General features: G+C 45.0%; 1 protein-coding gene across 2 annotated transcripts in view; it reads right to left on the reverse strand.

Moving 5' to 3' along the window:
• Positions 1 to 13382, reverse strand: part of LOC117354412 (cyclic nucleotide-binding domain-containing protein 2-like) — a 93208-nt gene that overhangs the window by 59273 nt on the left and 20553 nt on the right. Inside the window, exons 5-6 of one of the 2 annotated variants that reach the window (XM_033931901.1) lie at positions 11442 to 11598; positions 105 to 256 (exon numbers count right to left, since the gene is read on the reverse strand). In XM_033931901.1, the coding sequence (XP_033787792.1) occupies positions 105 to 256; positions 11442 to 11598 (309 nt within the window). Of the gene's footprint in view, positions 1 to 104; positions 257 to 11399; positions 11599 to 13382 lie in introns of both variants that reach the window. The other variant, XM_033931900.1, reaches the window with a different exon arrangement.

Here is a 13382-nt window from a genome sequence, read left to right on the forward strand (position 1 = left end):
TTGTGACAACCCCTTGTCCTATAATGTGACATATGAGATTACCCATGCCTTAACTGATTTGTGCAGCTTTTTGGTTACTAATCTGTTACTTGTTTTGCACACACCTGAAGAAACTGAACCTATATTCCAGCTCTTTCTGCAGCTCCTGATCCAGCCTGTTCCTGAAAAATTCATCCCTGTCAACCACCAGGAACTCTGTTTCCTCCATGCAGACCACTGTGGCATTTCTCCGGAGACCCTTCAGCAGGGCCACTTCCTGAAGAGGGGAAGAAAATTGATCAGATTTTGATTATAGACAAATATTTTCCTATGAGCTTCTCGTTTCATCGTGGTAAGCCTCAGTAATAGTTAACCCTTTCAGGACCATAAGGATCGTAGGCCAATTTTTGTGGTTTTGACGACATTTTTATGGTAAAAAGGGCTTGCAGATGCCAAAAAATTGATTTTTTTTGTGAAATATCATTATTTTTTTTAAAAAAAATTACACTTCTGGCTTATGGACAGTGTGGCAAGTGAATCTTCTCGTCAATCTGGCAACGACGCTAATGAATGAATGTCGGAACCAGTTTGTTTACATAAAGGCAGTATCATATGGAATCCGTACATATCAAATTTAGAACTGTAGACTATCCCAATCAAAATTTATAGGATTTTAAAGTTATGGGACAAATATGTCCCTTGGTCCTGAAAGGGTTAAGGCAACAAAGGGGGGGGGGGAATTCCTCACTGGACGTACCTTGGTCTAGATTAGCAGACAGGAAATAGCAAACAGATGGGTATACAAATCCCAGTTTGGGAACAAGAGATCAGAAATCAAATGTAATGCACACGTCCAGAAAAAGAAAGGGATGTGTATGAAGTCTTTGTGGTAGCTCAGCTTGCTGCCTTTTTATGTTAAACCCTGTTTAATGGTGCCATCAGGGCTGACGCATCCATCAGACAAGGCTAGGCGGTTGCCTAGGGCAGCAGCTTCTGGGATGCAGCAAAGAGAAGCTGCAGTTACAGAAAAACAATAGATCCTGATTGATGCAGAAACTCAGAGAACAAGCAGTATTTACGTCTACCTGCAGGAAAGGTGGATAGTGTTCAAATAGAAAGCAAAGGAAGAGAAATCCCTAGAAAGGGTCACAATAGAGAGTAGGAATGAAAAAAGGCTTCCACTCAGGATTTTGTTCATCAATTGAAGGATTTATTATAGGCAGGGCAGGATTAATTCGTTGAAGGCCCAGAGGCACAAAAGTACACTGGGCTCCACCTGCCCCACCCTTCCCCCATTTTCTTATTTACTTCCTTTCCACTTTATTTCTTTTATTTTAAAATTCAAAACAAACAACAAAGATTACCATACCAGTGCCAGTGTACAGTTTTTCTTCTAGGCAACCTCCAAATATCTCTGAACAAACCCCCCTTCCTTCCTAGAGGAAGAGATTTTCAGCTGGTAGGGCTTTGGGAAGACCACCAATTTATATTTTGCATATGGGTAGGAGGCATGGGGCATGGCGGGAAGAAAATTTAGAGGGGCATAATCGAAAGGGACGTCTAAGTCCGTTTACGTCCAACTCGCAAGTCAGTCAAAGTAAAAAACAGCATAAGACACCTGTTTGAAAAATACGTCCAAAATTTTTTTTGTTTCACAAATCGTCTAATTATATGTCCTGCTGATCTGATCGTCCAAGCCGCTAAATCGTTCATCTTTATACCACATTTTCGTCCAACTTTTCGTCCAAGTTCAAAACGCCTAGAACAAGCCCTGTTGGACGTGGGAGGGGTCTGCAAAGTGATGGACTGCATACCCAGACATGCCACCTAAATAGTGGGGTACCTTACAGGGCACTGCTGTGAACTTCACAAAAAGGGTACAATGTCTTCTTCTCTCTACAGCTCCCTTATAGGATACGGTGAGCCCCCCCAAACCACCTCCAGAATCCCCTAGACCCACTTATCTACCACCCCAATAACCCTATGGCTGCAGGAGCCACTTATATGCTAGTAAAAAAGGGTTTTGAGGGTATATAGGGGAGTGCACATGTTTAAGTATCAATGCAGTGATTACAGGGGCTTATGGGCATGGGTCCTCCTCTCCATGGGTCCCTAACCCACCCCCAGACGACTTAAGCTGCCTCTGTGCTGGACGACTAGGCATTCCTATGCCAGGTGGCCAGGTGATGATGGTCTAGAGGCTGAATTTTAAAGATGTGATTAATATTTTTATGGGGGGGGGGTCGGTGATCACTGGGGTAGTGTGAGAGGGGTCTGTGTTATGTGTTTTCAATGCTTATCTGGTGAGTGGGCTGTATAACTTTCGGTTATACATGCTGTACGACTAAGTCTAAGCCGGCCCACATCCCGCCCAACTCCCGCCCTTGACACTCCTCTCGAAACGCCCCGTTTAGCTTTGGTCTTTCAGCAGCACTATGAAGGCCTAGGTAGTTTAGAAATATGTCCAAAACCCGTTTTTAGTATTGGCACTTGGATGTTTTTGAGAAATGTTCATCCAAGTGCCGACTTAGGCCGGTTTTTGGACGTATTTCTCTTTCGATTATGAGCCCCTTAGTGCCCATTGGACTAATACATTTCTCACTTAGTTTTCAGAGGTTAAAACCTCTTTCTTCAGAGCAGTAAACTATACTGCTGTTACAGTATCCCTGTCCTGACCTGAGGAAAGGAGTTATGGTGTCTGAATTAGTAAAAAATGTATTAAAATTAGTTCAATAAACAGGATCACTTTATTTCCATTTTCTATTAATAAACGATTATCAGCACAGCTACAATAATACTTTATCCTAAAGCAAAAAGAAATAAATAAAACAAATAGAATTTTTTTTTACCTTTGTTGTATGGTTTCTGCTTTCCTCATCTTCTCATCATTCTCTTCCTTCCATCCACTGTCTGCCTCTTCCATATGGAATCTGCTCTTTTTCTATGCCTCTTCCAGAAATTGTCTGCCTTTCTCTTCTATCTCTCCCTCCCCCCACCTTTGGTGTGGCATACATCTTCTTCCCTTCCCTCCTCCAATGGTCTCTCCTCTCCTTCCCTTCCCTCTCCTACACTCCCATGGTATGGCATTTCACTCTCTCCTCTCCCTTCTCCCTACTTCCATTAGAATCTGCCCCATTTCTTTCCCTCCAACTCAATTGCATCCAGTATCCTTCCCCCTTATGTCTCTCTCTCCTTTCCCTGCACCAATTCAATCAGCATTTGCCCCTTTATGTCTCTCTCCCTCCTTTCCCTTCTCCCCTTTCCCTGCACACCACTTCCATCAGCATCTGCCCCCTTATGTTTCTCTCTCCCCTTTCCCTTCCCCCTACTTCCTTCAACATTTGCCCCTTTCTCTCCCTCCACTTTCTATACCATCCTTCCCACCACCCTTCCATACCACCCTGCCGCCTTTTTCTCCCTCCACCACCCTTCCATGCTCCTTTCTCTCTCCTGCCAAATAAATGCAGAACAGTTGGCGACAACGGGCCCCCCGGCATCGATGGCAACACTTGGCCCCTTCCACGGCATTGATGGTAACACCTGCCCCCCGGCATCAATGGCAATATGGCCCCCCAATATCAATGGCAACATAGACCCCCCCCCGGCATCAATGGCAACGCGGCGCCCCCCGGCATCAACAACAACATGGCTGGCTCTACTGCAGGAAGGTCCCATGATGACTGCGTCTGCTGGCTGTGCTCCGGAAAAAGTAAGTGATGTTGGAGGGGGATGGACCAGCAGATGCAGTCATCGCGGGACCTTCCTGCAGCAGAGCTGGCTGCATTGCTGTTGATTCCGGGGGGGGGGGGGGGCCCTCCATTGCCATCGATGCTAGGGGGGAGCTGCCGTTACCATTTGAAAAAAAAAATTGGCAAGGTGAGTCGCTCGTCTGTTTGCCCTCCTTCAGCGGGCCCCCCTGACAATTTTGGGCCCTAGGCATGTGCCTACTGGGCCTACCCATTAATCTGGTCCTGATTATAGGTTCTAAAAAAAACCCAAGATGGCCCATGTTTCGGCAGAAAGGCCTGCCTCAGGGCTCATAAAATCACATCTAATGCTGTAAATATCGTAATAGTAGAAATAAGTTAGAAACTCAATGTGGTTTTAAGAAGCAACTTCAATCTAATTCTTTGCCCAGCAGGTCTAGTCCAAAAGTGTTGTTAGATTTGACTTTATGACCCCTGAGGCAGGCCATTTTGAAGCAACTGTGATTTGATATTTCCTTGAACAACCCCTGACGCAGGCGTTTCATGCTGAAACATGATCTGTGCCAGGTCCTACAATAAATGCCTTGATTGTCTTCTATTCTGAAGGCCCTTGGTGCTTTGCGTATCCAGTTTTCAAATAGCACATTTACCAGGGACTTGTTGTTTGTATGTATTTGATACATAAGCATAATTTTTTTGAGTGGGGGGAGGGAAAGAGGGTGCAGATTAGGGGCCTGAAAGTTAATGGGGGGGGGGGGGGTGAAGAGTGTTTAAGACTAAATGTTCACCTAGAGCACCCAATAACCTTGCACTGTCCCTGGGTGTCATGTCACAAACCCAAAAACTCTGATCTAGGCTTAATCTTCCTCTCCTGCACAAATAGAGAAGCAGTTTCTATTTTTATTGGAGAAATCAGAACTACAAATCCACATATGCAGCAGAGTGAAGCCAAGACTGGATGTATCTTCAGTTTTTTTAAACTATCCTTCCCTTCCATAAAAGGTATTTCCCATGTAGGCAAACTTGGGTCATCCCTCCCCTTTAGAATCACTGAGATCTGGAATAACCTCACCTCCCCTCTCCGAACCTCAAGCTCCCTCCAACTCTTCCGCAAACACCTAAAAACCTGGCTATTCTCAAAACTGTAACATTTCCCCCCTCTTAGGCCTCTCACCTTCCCCCTTTACACCTAACTCTTTAATCTCTCCACTGTAGTTCCTCTCTCATCTTTCTTCCTGTAAACCGTGCCGAGCTCCGCATTCGTGGAGATGGTGCGGTATATAAACCCAAGGTTTAGTTTAGTTTAGTTTAATCTGCCATTGGTTTATTTATTTGTTCAATTTTCTATACCGTTCTCCCAGAGGCGCTCAGAACGGTTTACGTGAATTTATTCAGGTACTCAAGCATTTTTCCCTGGTAACATAGGCCTCCTTAGCATGGATTCTAGGTGGAGTTCTGACATTTTTCAAACATGTATGAAATGGTGCGGTAGCCATATTAGTCCACTGTTTAAGAACATAAGAATAGCCTTACTGGGTCAGACCAATGGTCTATCAAGCCCAGTAACCTGTTCTCACGGCCAATCCAGGTCACTAGTACCTGGTCAGAACCCAAGGTATAGCAAGATTCCATGCTACCGATCCAGGGCAAGCAGTGGCTTCCCCCATGTCTTTCTCAATAACAGACTATGGACTTGTCCTCCAGGAACTTGTCCAAACCTTTCTTAAAACCAACTATGCTATCCACTCTTACCACATCCTCTGGCAACGCGTTCCAGAGCGTAAGTATTCTCTAAGTGAAAAAAAAAGTTCCTCCTATTGGTTTTAAAAGTAATATATGTTTGTTTATATATTTGCTTATTAAAAATTTTAACCACACTTCGATTTATCAACATCACGGGCTGGAAACCTCTACCGCAGCTTAGTAAAAGAGGGCCAAATGAAATAAGGTAATACCCTTTTTATTGAACTGCCTCATTTTGTCGTTGTTAGAAAATTTTGGTGAGAATTTGTGCTTTACTGAGAAGTTTTGTCACTTGAAGCTCGGCAGCCAAGACAGCTTGTGGAGTTAACTGATAAATTTTGCATTAATTGCTCTGCATTATGTCAACGCTGTACTCGTAATGGCGGTTCTACGTGGAACTATATTTGCTCACATTTTATAGAATATCGCCGAAGGTCTGTTGCATGGTGCCAATTGCTATCAATTAACACTGTTTAGTGCCAAGGGAATATCTCCCTCCTGAGTCCAATATTGTATTCAGGTGTACCTGGCTTTATGGAGAGTGTTCCTGCGGTTGCCCTAGTCTCTCGCCACGGGGAGGGGAGGTAAGGGGGGGTGCTTGTTTAGGGAGGTTGTGAGGTGTATGACTGTCAATATGATTGGTTCGTGATGACTGGTGTGAGTGTTGCCTCATGAGAAGGAGTCATTTAGGGATAGGCATTAGGTTTTCACAATTTAAAAAAAATTTCTGGGGTCTAACAGGGGACATGGGCTGTTCTTGTGACTGGGATGTTCTGAGAGCGCAGACGGGAGATACCCGCAGCTCCGTGTTTTCCCCTTTTTTCCTACCCTGAGCAGTTTGTCCTGCTCTGTAGCCTTATATATTTAGAGGCATTATCCTAGTTCTTCTTGGATGACTTCTAGGGTCACTAGCAATCCGTGTGGTCAGTGGGGGTCGTTCCTCTGATCGCCCCCATTAGCATGCTGACCCTCTGTGAATTTGTTGGCCTGCTGTGGATCGGCCACGGATCGGGCAGGTTAGTGAATCTAGCCCTTGGTCCTAAACTTGAATAGAATTAGGGGTACAGTGCCTAATGCAGTGTTTCACAAACTCTTCCTGGAGCACCCCATAGCCAGTCTTGTTTGGGGGATATTCACTTTGTGCAAATCTCTTGCTGCACCTTGTGTGCCCATTTGGTTTGAAATTTGACTCCTATATTTGTACAGATCCTACTCATTGTTCTACACCTGTCCCTCCCTGTCTCTTAGGAGTATCTGTCCCAAGCATGCTTGGGTTTGGTTGACACCACCTCTGCTGGGACATGATTCCAAGCATTCACTCCCTAAAGAAGTATTTAAACTAAACTAAAACTTAGATTTATAGGCCAGGTCATCACCATAAGGAGCTCGACTCGGTTAACAATAAGAAAAATAATACATAGAAGAAGAAAAAAAAGAGACAATATTAATCAAATTAAGAATTTAATAAGATTGATTTTCAAAGCATTTAGCGAACAAGATTGTCTTCAGGGCCTTCCAAAATGAAAAGAAGGAGCTTAAACAGTATTTCCTTACATTTCCTTTGAGCTTCCTTTCGTCCCGTTAGGCCTTAAAATTTGTGGTCCTTTTTAAACCTATCCAGGTTACGTTGTCACTATTCTCTTTAATGTGTGCGTTACAGCAGAGGGAATTCTTATGGGTTCTGCAGCTTTGGGGCTGGGCTCATCAACCCAAGCCATTGAGAGCTGCAATAAATTTCACTTTCTGAGTTGAGACGAAGGAATGCATGGACAGATACAGAGTGAGGGAAAGAGACAAAGATGATACAGGGGAGGAGAAAACAACAGGGTTCAGAAAAGAGCGATGCGATTGATAAAAGGTATGGAAAATCTTTCATATGCTGAAAGATTAGAGAAACTGGGGCTCTTTTCCCTGGAAAAGAGGAGGCTTAGAGGGGACATGATAGAGACTTACAAGATTATGAAGGGCATAGAGAAAGTGGAGAGGGACAGATTCTTCAAACTTTCAAAAGCTACAAGAACGAGAAGGCATTCGGAAAAATTGAGAGGAGACAGATTCAGAACCAATGCTAGGAAGTTCTTCTTCACCCAAAGGGTGGTGGACACCTGGAATGCGCCTCCAGAGGGTGTGATAGGACAGAGCACGGTATTGGGGTTCAAGAAGGGATTGGATGATTTCCTGAAGAAAAAGGGGATAGAAGGGCAGTGGCGTACCAAGGGAGGGGCGGGGGGGCGGTCCGCCCCGGGTGCCAAGCCCTGAGGGGGTGCTACCGGTCCGGTCCAGTTCCCCCCCCCCCTGCGCCGGGTGTCGCGTCTGGAAACAGCCTGCAGCAAGATCGCGATGCCAGAGATCTTTGCCTGCTTCGACTGTTTCCTCCGCCACGGTCCTGCCCCCTCCTCTGACGTCAGAGGAGGGGCGGGACCGCGGCGGAGGAAACAGCCGAAGCAAGCAAAGATCGCTGGCATCGTGCGATCTTGTTGCAGGCTGTTTCCCCAGGGCAGTAGCGTACCAAGGGGGGCGGGGGGGAGGTCCGTCCCGGGTGCCGCCTTAGGGAGGGTGCACAGCTGGCCCGGTCCCTATCGCGCTCCTACCCTCCCAGCGAAAGGAGCATCGGCGCCATTACCGAAAAAGGTAATGGCGCCAGGCCTTGGAGCACCAAGGCAGACCGCTTCTCCCCCCTCCCAGCCGAAACCCCGCTGACCATCCTATCTCTCCCCCCCCCCCAAGTGAACCTTTCCGACCCTCCCAGCGAAAGCAGCAAACCTCCCTCCAGTAGCGTCGGCTTTATCCTCCCTCTGCCGCATCACTGATGATGTCATCAGTAACGCGGCAGAGGGAGGAGAAAGCCGCGAAGGAGGTTTGCTGCTCTCGCTGGGAAGGTCGGAAAGGTTCACGGGGGGGAGATAGGAGGGTCAGCGGGGGTTCGGCTGGGAGGGGGGAGAAGCGGACTGCCTCGGTGCTCCATTACCTTCTTCGGGCAGCAGCAGCGTTTACAATTCGCTGCTGTTGCCGGCTTCAGGCCTTGTTCTCTGCCGGGTCCTGCCTACTTCCTGTTTTCATGAAGACAGGACCCGACAGAGAGGAAGGCCTGAAGTGAGCAACAGCAGTGAATTGTGAATGCTGCTGCTGCCCATGAAGTTCAGGACATCAGGACATCGGGGAAGGAGCAGGGAGAAATCGGCTGCTGGCTTGGGGGTGAGGGTAGGGAAAGAATCGTGGAAGTGGAGAAATTGGCATGATGGCTTGTGCGGGCTAGGGGGAGAGAGAAAGAAAGGAAAAAATAAAGAGGGGGGGCCAGGGGGAGAGAGAAAGAAAGGCAGAAATAAAGAGGGGTCAGGGGAGAGAGAAAGAAAGGCAGAAAGAAAGAGGGGGACCAAGGGAAGAGAAAGAAAGGCAGAAAGAAAGAGGGGGACCAAGGGGAGAGAAAGAAAGGCAGAAATAAAGAGGGGGGTCAAGGGGGAGAGAAAGAAAGGCAGAAAGAAAGAGGAGGGCCAGGGGGAGAGAGAAATAAAGAGGGAGGCCAGGGGAAGAGAGAAAGAAAGGCAGAAATAAAGAGGGGGGCCAGGGGTGAGAGAGAAAGAAAGGCAGAAATAAAGAGGGGGGCCAGGAGGAGAGAGAAAGAAAGGCAGAAATAAAGAGGGGAGCCAGGGGGAGAGAGAAAGAAGAAGGACCAGAAGAAGGACCAGAGACTCATGAAATCACCAGACAAAAAAGTAGGAAAAATGATTTTATTTTCAACTTAGTGATCAAAATGTGTCTGTTTTGAAAATTTATATCTGCTGTCTATATTTTGCACTATGGTCCCCTTTTACTAAACCGCAATAGAGTTTTTTAGCGCAGGGAGCCTATGAGCGTCGAGAGCAGCGTGGGGCATTCAGCGCAGCTCCCTACGCTAAAAACCGCTATCGCAGTTTAGTAAAAAGGGAGGGGGAATATTTGTCTATTTTTGTATAGTTGTTACTGAGGTGACATTGCATAAAGTCATCTGCCTTGACCTCTTTGAAAACCCGCGGAATATAAATGATAATTAACATTTTCTCTGCGTACAGCGTGCTTTATGTTTTTAAAATTTTATTGTTGGTAGATCATTTTGACTTGGCCACAAAGGTAAGGGGGAGGGAGGGAGAGGAGCTGCTGAAAGACATCTAGTAATCCTTGCAGGCTTGACTGCAGGGAATTATTTTTGTAAAATCATGTTTTGTTATGTGACTGGCATTATCTAGACTTTAATTTCTATGAATGAATAGAATGAAAATGATATAAAATTACTTGCTTGTTTTTATGTGCGTGCGCTGAAGGAAAGTGGAGAGAGAGTGGGCTGAGGATGCTGAAGGGAAATGGGGAAGAGAGTGGGGAGAAGACGCTGATTTATAAATTGACAATTGTACAGAATATTGTTTCTTTTTATACTTTAATATAAACAATTCAAGGCTTGTGTGGATGGAATCAGGTGGTTTGCGGGGATGGGGACCGAGCTTATGGGGATTAGTCCAATAAAATGGTATTTTTTTATTTCTCATTATTTGTTTTATTTTTATTTGTTAATTTATAAAGTGGTGATTGTTATGTATCAGTTTTTTAAAATTTACATCTACTGTCTTTATATTTTGCACTGTATTAGAGGACATGTGTTACTGTTTTTTGTGGTGTTGCATTGTATCCAGGGTCTGGTTTCTTGGCGTATCAGTTTAACTTTTGTCTACATATTTCTATTTTTAGTTTGTGATTATTCCATTTTGGGCGAGGGTGTATCTCTGTTCTGTGTGTATGAAAAGAACACAGTTTTCAGTTGGCATTGACTACAGGATCAATTGACTGTGCGGGATCTGGCTTGTTTAGTTTTACAATGTATGTGTTGGTGTTCTAGTGCTCACTGCAGTGTTTAAGATGCAGCCTTTTCCTAGGTACACCCTTGTGGTGCGATATTTAGATTGTTACTAAAAATCATATTTTTCATATAGATGGGGGGGGTGTCAAAAAATGATGGGCCCCGGGTGCCACATACCCTAGGTACGCCACTGTAGAAGGGTATAGATAGAGGATTACTGAACAGGTCCTGGACCTGATGGGCCGCCGCGTGAGCGGACTGCTGGCATGATGGACCTCTGGTCTGACCCAGCAGAGGCACTGCTTATGTTCTTATGTTCTTAACACAGGGCGCAGTAAAAATCAACAAGCATTTTGCTGGGGCATGTTACCACAATTCACATGTTTCAGTGAGTTACAGCATGGTACATGTATTGGTAGGATCCAGCTGTTTGAGATTGAAAAAGACTGCAACTGGTAGGCAATCCATTCATCTGGGAAAGACAGTACTATGCAGATTGAAAGCAGAATCTCAACAGCAGGAAAGAAATACCCAGCAATTCTGAGAAAAGTCTGACCAGTCGATATTTAGTCTGTGATGATCAGCCCACATGTTCAGTATCACAGGCAGAATAAGGTTCAGATATTCAATGCTGGAAATGGGGGTAGGGGATCAGCAGGAGGGTTGTATAGGGGGTGGGAGGGAGGGAAGGTGAATCAGCACTCTTTAGGCTGAGAGCAGGAAGTTATGTGGGTACCAGCACCCACATAGCCAAATTACCAAAGGTAGGACTGCTTTTTATGCTGTTCTCTGTGACTCCGCCTCTGTAACACCCCTCTCTGGTCTACTTACAAAATGGCTGCTCAGCACAATATTCAATGGCACAGAATGGGTTAAATGCTGCTGAATATTGGTGACTGGTCTGCACAGCACAATTTAAGCAGGCAGAAACATTTCATGTCTGCTTAAATCATTTTAAATATGGATTGGTGAATTTTTGCCCTATGTTTTACAAAGATATTCTGTGTTTGTATGTCTGGAAATTCTCCTGGGTAGGCTGGGCCTATCCTGACAGATGCCGCTGCATTTGGCATGTGCAGCTTCAGATCGTGAGGGTGGGGAACGTGCACGGTGTGATGACTGGCAGAAGCAGTGTCACTCACAAGCCTTAGAAACATCTTGCTCCCTTGCTGTGCTAAATATACCCCAAAGCTGGCTCCCTTCCGTAGCAGGATAGGCTCTGGATCCAGAAGCGCGCTGGTGCCATCCTCGTCTTGTGTCACTGCAATGACACCCGAAAACACAAAGTAGAAACTGTCTCCTCGGTGCCCTTTACGGACGACAACCCGCCTTTTCCCAAACCTGGAACAAATAAATACAGGGGAAAAATCAATGCCAGGGAATACAGAAACACTACAATAGTGGTTTCCAAACTGTGGGTTGGAACAACAAATAGCAGCAGATCTTCAATAGACACGTTTGATAAAGGGGATGGAAAACCTTTCATACGCTGAGAGATTGGAGAAACTGGGACTCTTTTCCCTGGAGAAGAGGAGACTTAGAGGGGATATGACAGAGACTTACAAGATCATGAAGGGCATAGAGAGAGTAGAGAAGGACAGATTCTTCAAACTTTCAAAAATAAGAGAACAAGAGGGCATTCAGAAAAGTTGAAAGGGGACAGATTCAAAACAAATGCTAAGAAGTTCTTCTTTACCCAACATGTGGTGGACACCTGGAATGCGCTTTCAGAGGACATAATAGGGCAGAGTACGGTACTGGGGTTCAAGAAAGGATTGGACAATTTCCTGCTGGAAAAGGGGATACAGGGGTATAGATAGAGGATTACTGCACAGGTCCTGGACCTTTTGGGCCACTGCGTGTGCGGACTGCTGGGCACGATGGACCTCAGGTCTGACCCAGCAGAGGCATTGCTTATGTTCTTATGCTTATGGGGGTCACAGAAACAAGGCTGTGCCTCCAGAGATGGACTTTAACTAAAATCTGGTAATCCTATATTTGGTAAACATTAATCTTGACAAAATTCACACACTATGTTGAGTATGGCAACTGGAAATCACTAACAATTTAATGAAAACAAGCCTCAGAAACACCAGCAAGGCATATCTAGCACTCGCCAAGTCTATTTCAGCCACATCAATCATAGGCTCCTCTTGCACCCGAGAACCGCCACAGTAAAAAAAACTCAAATTTGTGAAAAACCTGCGCTGGCCTCGGTTGCAGAGCAAAAATATCACAGTGCACATAAACACAAAACAGTTTTCTCAGATTTGAGGTTTTTTTTTACTGTGGCGGTTCTCGGGTGCAAGAGGAGCCTATGATTGATGTGGCTGAAATAGGCTTGGCGAGTGCTAGATATGCCTTGCCGGTGTTTCTGAGGCTCGTTTTCATTAAATTGTTAGTGATTTCCAGTTGCCATACTCAACACAGTGTGTGAATTTTGTCAAGATTAATGTTTACTAAGTGGTAGTATATTTGACAAATAGACCTTGAAAAAAGTGTTTGCAAGTCAAATCCTGTATTTGGTGCCACTCTAATTCAGGTGCAACAGGTAATTTTCCTGTTACCAGAGAGCTGAAAAGAGGCCTTTTATTAACCCTTTCAGGACCAAGGGACATATTTGTCCCATAACTTTAAAATCCTATAAATTTTGATTGGGATAGTCTACAGTTCTAAATTTGATATGTATGGATTCCATAGGATACTGCCTTTATGTAAACAAACTGGTTCCGACATTCATTCATTAGCGTCGTTGCCAGATTGACGAGAAGATTCACTTGCCACACTGTCCATAAGCCAGAAGTTTGATTTTTTTTAAATAAAAATAATGATATTTCACAAAAAAAAAATCCATTTTTTGGCATCTGCAAGCCCTTTTTACCATAAAAATGTTGTCAAAACCACAAAAATTGGCCTACGATCCTTATGGTCCTGAAAGGGTTAAGCTGTAGTAAGCAGCTAACGCAGCGTTATCAGCACAGTAGACAGTAGTACAGACCTGTGTTACCGTCTACTGTGTTAAAACGGGAGCTTTTGGCACAAAAAAACACCACATTAGCTGCCTAACACAGGAGTGGGTGGAGGATACACATATTGATCTATGCACACAAACAAAACACAGACAT

This window comes from Geotrypetes seraphini, chromosome 2, assembly GCF_902459505.1.
Source record: "Geotrypetes seraphini chromosome 2, aGeoSer1.1, whole genome shotgun sequence".
In the NCBI taxonomy this organism is placed as follows: domain Eukaryota; kingdom Metazoa; phylum Chordata; class Amphibia; order Gymnophiona; family Dermophiidae; genus Geotrypetes; species Geotrypetes seraphini.